At 36.6% G+C, this 12,272-nt stretch overlaps 1 protein-coding gene across 1 annotated transcript; it reads left to right on the top strand.

The window, feature by feature from the left end:
• Positions 1-39: 39 nt before the first annotated feature.
• Positions 40-2,413, top strand: LOC107666113 (parvalbumin, thymic CPV3-like). Its single transcript, XM_016457267.1, has 5 exons — positions 40-266; positions 618-682; positions 1,286-1,418; positions 1,755-1,864; positions 2,136-2,413. The coding sequence occupies exons 2-5, from the start codon at positions 622-624 to the stop codon at positions 2,159-2,161; spliced, it is 330 nt and encodes a 109-aa protein (XP_016312753.1). The 5' UTR covers positions 40-266; positions 618-621; the 3' UTR covers positions 2,162-2,413.
• Positions 2,414-12,272: the final 9,859 nt, after the last annotated feature.

The raw sequence follows: 12,272 nt of genomic DNA, 5'->3' as shown, positions 1-12,272 counted from the left end.
AAGGGCTGGCCCATACACACACACACACACACACACACACACACACACACACACACAAGTCAAACAGATATAAATAGTACAGGTTAATTAGTTAGGCAAGTAATTTGAGCCAGGGCCTGGCAGTTAGAATTTGATCCACAGACAGGTAACTCAAGAATCACCCATTGTCACTGCCTTCAGATCTATATAAATCGCACCTGGACAGACTCGCAGTCACCACTCAGCCTTACTTCTGTTGACTCGCCTGCCGGGAGAACTTCACTGAGGTAAGTGCCTGCGAACCAGCGAATCTCTTTTTGTGTTTAGCAGCATATTGCGTACTGCTTTAGCTCAGTTTTTATGAGAATTATCCTCAAATTGCATGCATACAATAACAAAAAATGCACCAAAGCTGCATGTATATGAATCCTTTTCATAAAAATAGCATTCAAATACATGCATATACACGTTTTTATACTGAAAAGTGCATTGAAAAAGCATGCATATGAAAGTTTTATTTGATAAAAAGGCATTAGAATATATATATTTATATTATATTTATTGTATTATATTATATATGGCTGCTGCTTGTGAAAATCAATGAATTATTTAAAACCGTTCTTCTTTTTCTTCTCCAGGACCATGTCACTCTCATCTGTCCTTTCCGCTGATGCCATCGACAGTGCACTCAAGGACTGTCAAGGTAGGAGACATGACCGTGATCATAACATGATCATGAGGTAAGGATGCTGGACATAGTAGACAGGTGCTTTGAAAGAGGTGTAACGGAGGCGACTTATGTGAAGGTTGAGCGTCCCTCACTGAAAAGAGGAGGGGGTTTAAGACGTCATCATCTGTCCCGACGCATATAATGCTGTTTCAGAAACTATGCCACGGCGCTGTATGGAGAGAACAAGGGGCTTCCCTGCAAGATGAGGATGGAGACCACTGGAATACCATCAGATCTGACAAGCATACTATGTGGACAACTTGGTAGTCATGTGACTTCTACATGTTCGCAGGTCATGTGACTTACGTGTATGTTTTTACGACTGAAGATGGTGTTTGGAAGAACACCGAAACGTCTTGTCGTTTGTTTTGATGTAGTCCAGTGGTTTTAAATCAAGAGGGTAGGAGACAGCAGCATGTTTGTGGCTTATCGGCAAATTAGGAATCGAAGCTGTTAATGCATTTATTTCTTAAGTTTTTGTGAACGTCTGACTTCAGCTGCTCCTTAAATTTCAGTGTCAGGTTTCACAGTCACTTACCCTGTTTTTAATTGCTTATGTAATTGGTCTTCTTCCAGCTCCTGACTCCTTCAACCCCAAAAAGTTCTTCCAGCTGTGTGGTCTGACAAAGAAAAGTCCTCAGGAAGTGAAGAATGTCTTTAACGTCTTGGACAACGATGCCAGCGGATTCATCGAGGAGGACGAACTCAAGTAGGAACTTTCACACAAGTCTACATGCATTTAAAGCCACATGAAAGAGCAGATAATTGACAGGATCAATGCAAGATCAACAGATTTCAGCCTTTTGTCTTACTGGGCTGGCTTTCCAAGCACATGAATTATTAAGTATTCAAAAACAGACAGGGATTACCTAGTCTGTTTCTATGCATTCGGCTGCGGCCTTTTAATTAAGAAAGACACTTTATCCTCCTGCTTTGAATACATCCTGTCTCTGTCTGCGTACTGATATTTGAAGCATTTCCTTCTCGGACAGGAGGACTGTCTGATGTGGGACACGAGATAATGCTCTTTCTGATGTGGTTCCAGGTTTTTCTTGCAGCGGTTCTCACCTGGAGCTCGTGTACTGACCGATAAAGAGACAAAGGGTTTCCTGTTGGCAGCTGACGATGACAGCGATGGCAAGATTGGAGTAGATGGTAATCATGGCTTTTATATAATATTTCCATAATTCATAATTAACACACAGTTGATCCAGACAGTTTTGTGATTGTTTCCATTTGATCTCTATTCATACGAACACAAGCGCACGAGCTGTTAACTCACATCCATGTAAAGTTAGACGCAATTTAAATATCCATATCATGCTTACATTATATTGTCATATATAAAAAGGAACTGCGGTATGTGATTGCAAGTCGTTTATTTGAGCAGCTCACGTGAATGAATTGTGTCTCTGATCTCTTGCAGAATTCCAGGCGATGGTTCTGTCCTGAATGTTCAGTACACATCTCTCCCCTCTCTTGTACTCAGATTTCAATTCAGCAGTCCCGCCACTCGATACACAGGTGTTTTTCCTCCTGGGGACCCCCTGGTCAATAGAGTCCACACAAGGCAGACACATACTGTACACACTGCAGTTTTTATTTGATTTTTGAATAATGTAGAGGGGGCGCACATGGGCACTGACCAAACGTAAAACTACCTGAAAATTATTATTGACGTGAATAAATAAATGGCTCAAAAGATTTCCAAATGTTGTCTGTGTTATTTTCATTCTGGTGGTAAAATATTGAAGAGGTGAACACAGGACCTGAAATACAGGAGCACTTCATGGAACACATGAAAGAAAGAGATTTGATGAATAAAAACTTCACAGTAGCGGACTTTGTGTAGATAAACATGATCAAATCAAAAGTGTCCGCTAAAATGATAGAAAAACATAAAAAAATGACATGAAATTTAAATGTGACACAAAATTCTATGCAAAACTACTCATACACAGAGAATCAATGACATTTCTGATTGCAAGATCCAAATGTGCATAAGAATATGTAAGATTACAATAAAATTGTATATTAATAAAATTATTAATCAAGAACAAACAAGTCTTACATTTAATAAATAAATAAATGTAATAATAATAATGCTATTATAATTACATATTTTGTATTAATTTTATCTTAATTCACCAGCCCCGCCACTCGATACACAGGTGTTTTTCCTCCTGGGGACCCCCTGGTCAATAGAGTCCACACAAGGCAGACACATACTGTACACACTGCAGTTTTTATTTGATTTTTGAATAATGTAGAGGGGGCGCACATGGGCACTGACCAAACGTAAAACTACCTGAAAATTATTATTGACGTGAATAAATAAATGGCTCAAAAGATTTCCAAATGTTGTCTGTGTTATTTTCATTCTGGTGGTAAAATATTGAAGAGGTGAACACAGGACCTGAAATACAGGAGCACTTCATGGAACACATGAAAGAAAGAGATTTGATGAATAAAAACTTCACAGTAGCGGACTTTGTGTAGATAAACATGATCAAATCAAAAGTGTCCGCTAAAATGATAGAAAAACATAAAAAAATGACATGAAATTTAAATGTGACACAAAATTCTATGCAAAACTGCTCATACACAGAGAATCAATGACATTTCTGATTGCAAGATCCAAATGTGCATAAGAATATGTAAGATTACAATAAAATTGTATATTAATAAAATTATTAATCAAGAACAAACAAGTCTTACATTTAATAAATAAATAAATGTAATAATAATAATGCTATTATAATTACATATTTTGTATTAATTTTATCTTATATATTAATAATAAATGAACTAAAACAATTAATTAATCACTGCTGAAGTCAGAAATTTTGTAGTAAAATGATATGCCCACAAAATGAATCCCATTATAAAAGCTTGGAGCTTTACATTGATAATATCGTGTTTACCTTATAACGTGCGTCATTCAATATGAACAAACAATGCGCAAAGACAATGCGTGAGCAAATATTATTAGGAGAACTATGGCTGCTGTCAATCATCAGTTAGCACGCACAGATTTTCCATAAATCTAACCAGTTTACTTAACATACATTACATTGAACATCTTCCGATTTCCACTTTCTCCTTTAAACATGCATGTACTAATGTATGATAGCAATATATAAAGCTACAGTGGTATTGGTTTGTGCTGCATCCTATGAAAAAATGAACTGGCATTTCACCTTGAAGCTGATGGAGTATTTGGGGTGATGTGGCATAGTGGTTAAACTTTCAAGGAACTGACCCTTAATTGCTGCAAGTTGCTAGTTTAAAAGCGTCTGCTACACGACCGTTTAACAATTGTGGGCTTCTAACCCATGTTTAGTTCGTTATGGTCATCCTTCATGTTGCTATCAATCGTTGGGGGAGATTTCTCGCACCACGTTCAACCTACTGTAATTCAGCCTCTCTGTATGGATGCATTTTCAACACAAATGCATGTTTTCCAAACAGTCAGCTCACTGTAGATTTTAATAGCTGAGAATTACACAACAGGACCTAGAATCAGAGCGAGCATGTTGACCACTAGACACCACACCCTGACATTAGCAGCCTGTGTATGAGTGCAATTCTGCTTCACGTGCACTGTAAAATATTGCCAGGATTGTAACAGTTACAGTAACGGAAGTTTCTTACATTAAAATACCGTACTAAATTTAGCTGTACGCTTGGTCGTTTTTGTCTTAACTCAACTCAAGTGGTGTTTAAGAAAGAAAATGACATTGTCTCCAGAGATTTCACAGTAAAATGCAGAGGATAGTGTTTTACTGTATAAGAACTATTTGGTAAATTGTCAATATTTTGTACTGTAAACCTATGGCCCAATGTACCATGTTAATATGAAGGAATTGTGTTTTCGTGTTGAAGGAAATGGAAAATAGTGCTGGTAGTTTTCCGCCAGGACATTATCTGTTTTTCTATTGATTTATTTTCTAACAACATAACTGATTAAAGACAATAAGTTGTTTCTAATATTAAATATTGTGGTGAGAGACAACATCATTAATAACATTGCATTGTGAATCTCAATATCATGCACCTTATACCACTAAGATGTGGGATATCTCAGGAGATTTAATGAAAATGTACATCAGTTGTTCCAGTGCAGTTTAAAGGGACAGTTCAGTAACTTTCCACATCCCTCTTGTCATCTTCCTCCATGATAGCATAAACAAAGGCCATTTTTAAATTTTCATACCTTTTATATATGTACATTATAAATATGTTTTTGTATATATGTGGAAAATAATGTGTTTTTTGAACCTTAAACCGCATAAACACATTTCATTACACCAAATACACAAAATAATGTTCTTTTTAGCAGCATCATATGACCCCTTTAATGTAAAAGTTCAAAATGAAATACACTTTATACGTGTTTATTAGTTATCGTTAATTGAATAAGCCAATTCTGATGAATTAAAACAAATTTGGATAAATTATTATTTTATTTTTTTAATTAAGCAAGGACTGATTGTTGACTGATCTGTTGTCAAAGAAATGCCTGACATGATTATGAAAATAAATAAATAAATGGAGAGAGAATAAAAAACAACTTTCAGCGGCTTTTGAGTTGTAAATGAGGTGCATGTGGCACTGCTGGGATATATAGGGCTGGGAAAGTCATAGATACCACTATTCAGGGATACAATAGATCATGACCCCTAAATGGTCAGAAAGCATGACTTGTAAACAGGAAGGAAATCGGAGACGTCGGGTCCAGGATGAGTCTTTGGGCAGTAGAGTGGGATCATGTGACAAGGGCGGGTGAGCGGGACAGCTGTGACAGTGCAGTATTATTAGGACTACTGTACAGTCTCAAGCTGCAGAGGGAGAAACAGAAGAAAAAACACAATCAAGGCAAAAAGCCATTTTTATGGTTTTCACAAATTACTGAATGTGTTGTTGCTAATTTTAGCATTTTTAGCCAGCACGCTAAACAGTTATACTCGTAATGAACTGTCTTACTTTGTCTTACTTTTACAGTTTGATTACCTCACTTGCTAAACATATACTATAAAATGACATATAATAGTGCAGAACTATGCAAAATGAGAGGCACCTATAGATTTAGTAGATAGAGGTAGTCTGCTTTTTTATGTGCAAATTACCTTCAAATTCTTTGTAGGATTTTTATGGTGTGGGTCAATTTGACCCTTTGGATTCAGAATAGTTCAGCAAAAACACACACACACACACACACACACACACACACACACAAAATAAAAATACAGGTAAAAACAGTTAAACCTTTACATTAACAGTTCTCACACATGACAAAAAAATTAAACAAGAGAACATATGATATTTAAAACTTAACATTAACAGTATTATAACATAGTATTATAAACTTAGTATTATAACATGAAAATCCGTGAAAGGGGCATATTGCTTTTTGGCAGCAACAAATGGCCAAATAGCATATTGTTGTGTTCTCACACAAGTGTTGTTTGATAATGCATTGAGTTAGTGTTCAGTGATGCATCGAGTTTGATTGTGCTGAAAGCATTCTGTCATGCCTGACCAATGTATGTGTTCGTTTACTGGGGTCTGAAACAGAGAGGTTAAGTAAAAAGATACGATAAGTTGATGTGACTCGCTGTGTCGGTGTGAACCTTATCAAACGCAGCACATATGTGCCTTGACAACCAATCACATTATTGAATTTTGAATTTTTCTTAAAGTTGTGCGAGTCTATCGCTCTTTACTGATAACATAGAAAAACTGAATCCTTCTTGTCACAAAATTTTCCTTTTTTGGTGTAAACGCTAAAAACAGTACAATTTAAAATGAATGTTTAACAGCAAATATTTTGAAGATTAGCTGATATGCTGTCGATTCATTAAATGATAAGCTGTTTTCCCACAAAAGCAGTTTATTCAGCATAGTGAAGCCTCTCTTCCATTGACATCCATTCAAAAAATCAGCCTCTGATCTCCTTCTTGCATACTGGAGCATTATGTTTTTTTTGCTAACCTTGGTATAGCTATCCACTGTAATTGTGACAGTGATATACTTACACCAGTGAATTCCACTCACTTAAAGATACGATTTCAGAGAGGCTAGCAATAGCAAGCTAGCTTTGAAAGCATAAGATCCCACCCTTCCTGCAAAATCACTCTCCAAAGTCACGCCTCCTGCAAAACACATGAGGCTAACCAGAGACACGATGAGAGACGGTGTTGGTAGAGGATTGAATGGAGCGCTATCAGATTACCTCATGTCTCATTCACCGCTGAGAAAACATTACAGTACAAAGCGCATTATATCACAATAATAACGCCTTTCATTCTCACTCGGTCTGCAGTAGTGTAATGAAAGCACTGATGACGTATCATGTCTGTGCGAACAGTGTGCATGGAGGTATGTTGACAGGAAGGTAGGACAGCCATTCGTAGTGGGGACTATTGGACCGAGAAATATGATTGGATGAAAATTTTATGGTCCTACACCACAAGAGACTTTCAACAGCATCCCAAATAATGTTTTTGAACCAAATCACCTACCCTGCCTTTAACTGCTGGGGGCTTCAAAGTAGCAAAAATAGACAAAACATACCGTTCCTTTAACATGCATGAACTTGTAAAAATGTGTGCCATCAGCAGTGTAAAGTTCTTCTGATAAAAGCATCTGCCAAATGCGTTAATGTAAATACCCTTAGGGGGCGGTTTACACTACACCATTTTCAACTATAAACATAACATTTTTAATGTGTTTTGGCCGTTTATTTACACGACAACGGCATTGTGTGGGCCTTAAAACACAAACTTTTGAAAAAGGGTTTCAAAGTGCACGTTTTCGAAAATACCATTTTCGTCTCTGTGTAAACTTTTAAAACACGAATTTGTGAAAATGGTGACGTCATGTGTGTACGTATTACGTGTTCAGTCTATAAGTATGTGCACAGGTATGTAGTGTTTCTTTACAAAGTGACATCGCCATCTACTGGCCTTACAGAGAACTGCAGATGTATGCGAAACTTTTCAAAAACACAAAGGAAAAACATTTCCATTTTCAGTACATGATTGTCATGTGAACGTACCCTTAGAGGGTAGGTGAGAAAATGTCATACCAGACACACACACACACACACACACACACACACACACACACACACACACACACACAAAATAAAAATACAGGTAAAAACAGTTAAACCTTTACATTAACAGTTCTCACACATGACAAAAAAATTAAACAAGAGAACATATGATATTTAAAACTTAACATTAACAGTATTATAACATAGTATTATAAACTTAGTATTATAACATGAAAATCCGTGAAAGGGGCATATTGCTTTTTGGCAGCAACAAATGGCCAAATAGCATATTGTTGTGTTCTCACACAAGTGTTGTTTGATAATGCATTGAGTTAGTGTTCAGTGATGCATCGAGTTTGATTGTGCTGAAAGCATTCTGTCATGCCTGATCAATGTATGTGTTCGTTTACTGGGGTCTGAAACAGAGAGGTTAAGTAAAAAGATACGATAAGTTGATGTGACTCGCTGTGTCGGTGTGAACCTTATCAAACGCAGCACATATGTGCCTTGACAACCAATCACATTATTGAATTTTGAATTTTTCTTAAAGTTGTGCGAGTCTATCGCTCTTTACTGATAACATAGAAAAACTGAATCCTTCTTGTCACAAAATTTTCCTTTTTTGGTGTAAACGCTAAAAACAGTACAATTTAAAATGAATGTTTAACGGCAAGTATTTTGAAGATTAGCTGATATGCTGTCGATTCATTAAATGATAAGCTGTTTTCCCACAAAAGCAGTTTATTCAGCATAGTGAAGCCTCTCTTCCATTGACATCCATTCAAAAAATCAGCCTCTGATCTCCTTCTTGCATACTGGAGCATTATGTTTTTTTTGCTAACCTTGGTATAGCTATCCACTGTAATTGTGACAGTGATATACTTACACCAGTGAATTCCACTCACTTAAAGATACGATTTCAGAGAGGCTAGCAATAGCAAGCTAGCTTTGAAAGCATAAGATCCCACCCTTCCTGCAAAATCACTCTCCAAAGCCAGGCCTCCTGCAAAACACATGAGGCTAACCAGAGACACGATGAGAGACGGTGTTGGTAGAGGATTGAATGGAGCGCTATCAGATTACCTCATGTCTCATTCACCGCTGAGAAAACATTACAGTACAAAGCGCATTATATCACAATAATAACGCCTTTCATTCTCACTCGGTCTGCAGTAGTGTAATGAAAGCACTGATGACGTATCATGTCTGTGCGAACAGTGTGCATGGAGGTATGTTGACAGGAAGGTAGGACAGCCATTCGTAGTGGGGACTATTGGACCGAGAAATATGATTGGATGAAAATTTTATGGTCCTACACCACAAGAGACTTTCAACAGCATCCCAAATAATGTTTTTGAACCAAATCACCTACCCTGCCTTTAACTGCTGGGGGCTTCAAAGTAGCAAAAATAGACAAAACATACCGTTCCTTTAACATGCATGAACTTGTAAAAATGTGTGCCATCAGCAGTGTAAAGTTCTTCTGATAAAAGCATCTGCCAAATGCGTTAATGTAAATACCCTTAGGGGGCGGTTTACACTACACCATTTTCAACTATAAACATAACATTTTTAATGTGTTTTGGCCGTTTATTTACACGACAACGGCATTGTGTGGGCCTTAAAACACAAACTTTTGAAAAAGGGTTTCAAAGTGCACGTTTTCGAAAATACCATTTTCGTCTCTGTGTAAACTTTTAAAACACGAATTTGTGAAAATGGTGACGTCATGTGTGTACGTATTACGTGTTCAGTCTATAAGTATGTGCACAGGTATGTAGTGTTTCTTTACAAAGTGACATCGCCATCTACTGGCCTTACAGAGAACTGCAGATGTATGCGAAACTTTTCAAAAACACAAAGGAAAAACATTTCCATTTTCAGTACATGATTGTCATGTGAACGTACCCTTAGAGGGTAGGTGAGAAAATGTCATACCAGAATTATTATTATTTTATTATTGATTTTTGGTTCTGTGCAGCTGCCTCTAAGTATAAAATATGTGGGTCAAATTGACCCGCGAAAGTCATAATCATAATAAACATTTTGCACGCACATTCACACACACAAATCAGAGTATCCAAACTTGGCATGCATCTTCAAGGTCCTAAATGAGAAAAAAGTCACAAAATAAGAAGAAAATCATATTTTACCAGTATTTCAGACATCTCAAATTTCACCCGCAACATAATACAAGGCTTAAAAAGAATCATGACAGAAATCTTCACAGATAGTTGTCGAGATTTGTCTTCCAATATAATTTTGGCACCCCTAGCACATTTATTCAAATATCATCTATTTTAAACACTATTTTATACAAAACACTACAGTTTTTGGTATTCTCGTGATATACTGCACTATAAATGTGTCACTTATCATCTCATTTTCATTGTAAATTAAAAATGCCGGCTACCGTTATTAAGGTATACGGTATGAATAAATGTCAAGTTCACATTTTAAACAGTCATGCAGCTTTTCTCCTCCATTCTTGCTCAGTCTAATGCATATTAACCACTGCACCAATGTCACCTCAGTTCAGTGTGACTATAATGCACATTTAATGATAATCCCATGTAATTAACTTAAGCATGCGGTAAACAGTATCAAATGCATTTTATCAATAGATGTGGCCTGAGCACTTGACATCTCAGTGATGCATGGGGCCATGAAGAAACCTCAAGAAAGAGGTGAGATCGGATTCCCTGGATTTGAGTTGGCAGTGTACCCTGGGTGGGATTATCATCTGAAACTCGACCAGGGCTTCCCAGCAAGTTTTGATGAGCATGTCTAATCATGGCAGGAAAAGAATGATGTAAATAAGTAATCCTGGCCAAATTTCTTTTGTCCTGCCGTGACAATTAACTGGTCTGGTGGGGTGACGGCCGTAGATAGACACGCTGGTTCCAGCGTCTTGTGCCTGCTGTCTCTCAGCTGGTCAATAATTGATGCACCTCGCTTCATTGTCACCAAAAACTCATAGCAAGGAAGGAGTGTCAGGGTCGTCTTACGTATTAAAGGTCTCTGAATCTTTAATGGGCACCTCATCCTCCGTGATAACACACCGTTAGCGGCGATTTCACAGCCCCAGGGTGTTTGTTTCAGCTAGATGGTGTTTGAAGGATGAGAAACAATAATTACAGATTCAGATAAAGGGGATTACCTGCTGCAGGCCATGTTATTATTCAGATCTGATTCGATTTGGGCTCGCCCGAGTCCTGAAAAAGCATGAGCGTCATGAAAGTTTTAAGTGTTGTGGAAGATAAAGGTTGGGTGGATTCTGCATGCCGGCGGATCATGCATTATGCAGCGTGGGCTTCTGGCCAGCGAGTCAGCTGCTATTGTTTAATGTCTGCGTAGGGTTACATGCTGACACTTATGCATTATGAGAAATCTCAGCCAAGGTTGAGAATGTCATCAGCTCTGATACGAGTCAGTCCTCTGATGCAGGACATTATGTGTGTCTTCATTCAAAATATGGAAATCAGAAGACTTTTATAATAACATCATGATATAAGTAAGCACAAAAAATTTTACTACTTTGGCTTGAGCTGATGTTGCCAACATGAAACATGAAGATGAAAAACTGGCAATTTAATAGTTTATTTTGACCTTTCTTTAAATGTTTCAAACAAAACATGTATTGTTTTAATAAAGTTTTGATAATTTTCTTTTGTAAAATCCCTTTTCGAGTATCAAAAGACAGTTCCTTCATTCTCTAGGAAGTGACCTCATTTTTAGTGGGAAAACAACAGCACGGTCATTAGTAAGTACTGGTTTTGATGAATTCTGTGATGTTTTGTGGTAAGAGTTGGTTTGTGTCACCATAAAACATTCAGTCAAGTTTAATAACATTACAGAAATCTGTATAGTAATTCAAAAGATTATTAAACTTCCTCATATAAGCTACCCTTGTGAAAAAAGAAGTGTGCTTAATTGTGTTAAATGTGCACTTGTAGTGTACTTTAGATCTGAAAAGTATTTTTAAAATCTGTCCTTGTAGTTAAAATATTAACGAAATAAAACTTAAGTGAACTTAAAGAGAGACACTTTCATGACTGTTTTCTAAACACACTTAAGTGCAGTTTTAAAAAGTGCACTTTGTAATAATGTCAAATTAAAAGTTTTTAATTTAATTTAATTATTTTAATTAAAGCACATGTTCTGATTGCAACTTGTGTTGTAATTACACACAAATGTGTAATTACAAATTATATTATATACATGACATACAAGTTTTAATAGAAATTACATTAAAGTATATTTTAGTTAATCATAAATGCTTGTCAGTACATTTAGCAGTACACTTTAGCCATATTTCAAAGACAACAGTAGTAAATATAAAAAAAACATATAAAAAATTACCTAAGTCCTACTTAAGTGGGCCAAAAAAGCTTTTAAAGGTAAAAAAAAAAAACTATTTAGCTTTCTGTTCATTTTATTGTCATTGTCTAAATAAAGAGTGTTGGTTCCTGTGCTTTCATAGTGCTGCCAATCATGATTAAT

Source organism: Sinocyclocheilus anshuiensis, unplaced genomic scaffold (assembly GCF_001515605.1).
Source record: "Sinocyclocheilus anshuiensis isolate Anshui unplaced genomic scaffold, SAMN03320099.WGS_v1.1 scaffold229, whole genome shotgun sequence".
Lineage (NCBI taxonomy): Eukaryota > Metazoa > Chordata > Actinopteri > Cypriniformes > Cyprinidae > Sinocyclocheilus > Sinocyclocheilus anshuiensis.
Note: the sequence above shows the minus strand (reverse complement) of the source record. Positions and strands in the feature narration are given on the sequence as shown.

What these genes read in the sequence shown, in the direction of transcription:
- LOC107666113 (XM_016457267.1), top strand. Translation starts at nt 622, where the DNA reads ATGTCACTCTCATCTGTCCTTTCCGCTGATGCCATCGACAGTGCACTC. An exon ending in ATCGAGGAGGACGAACTCAA is followed by an intron (nt 1,419 to 1,754) that starts GTAGGAACTTTC and finishes ATGTGGTTCCAG; the next exon opens with GTTTTTCTTGCAGCGGTTCT. An exon ending in TGGCAAGATTGGAGTAGATG is followed by an intron (nt 1,865 to 2,135) that starts GTAATCATGGCT and finishes GATCTCTTGCAG; the next exon opens with AATTCCAGGCGATGGTTCTG.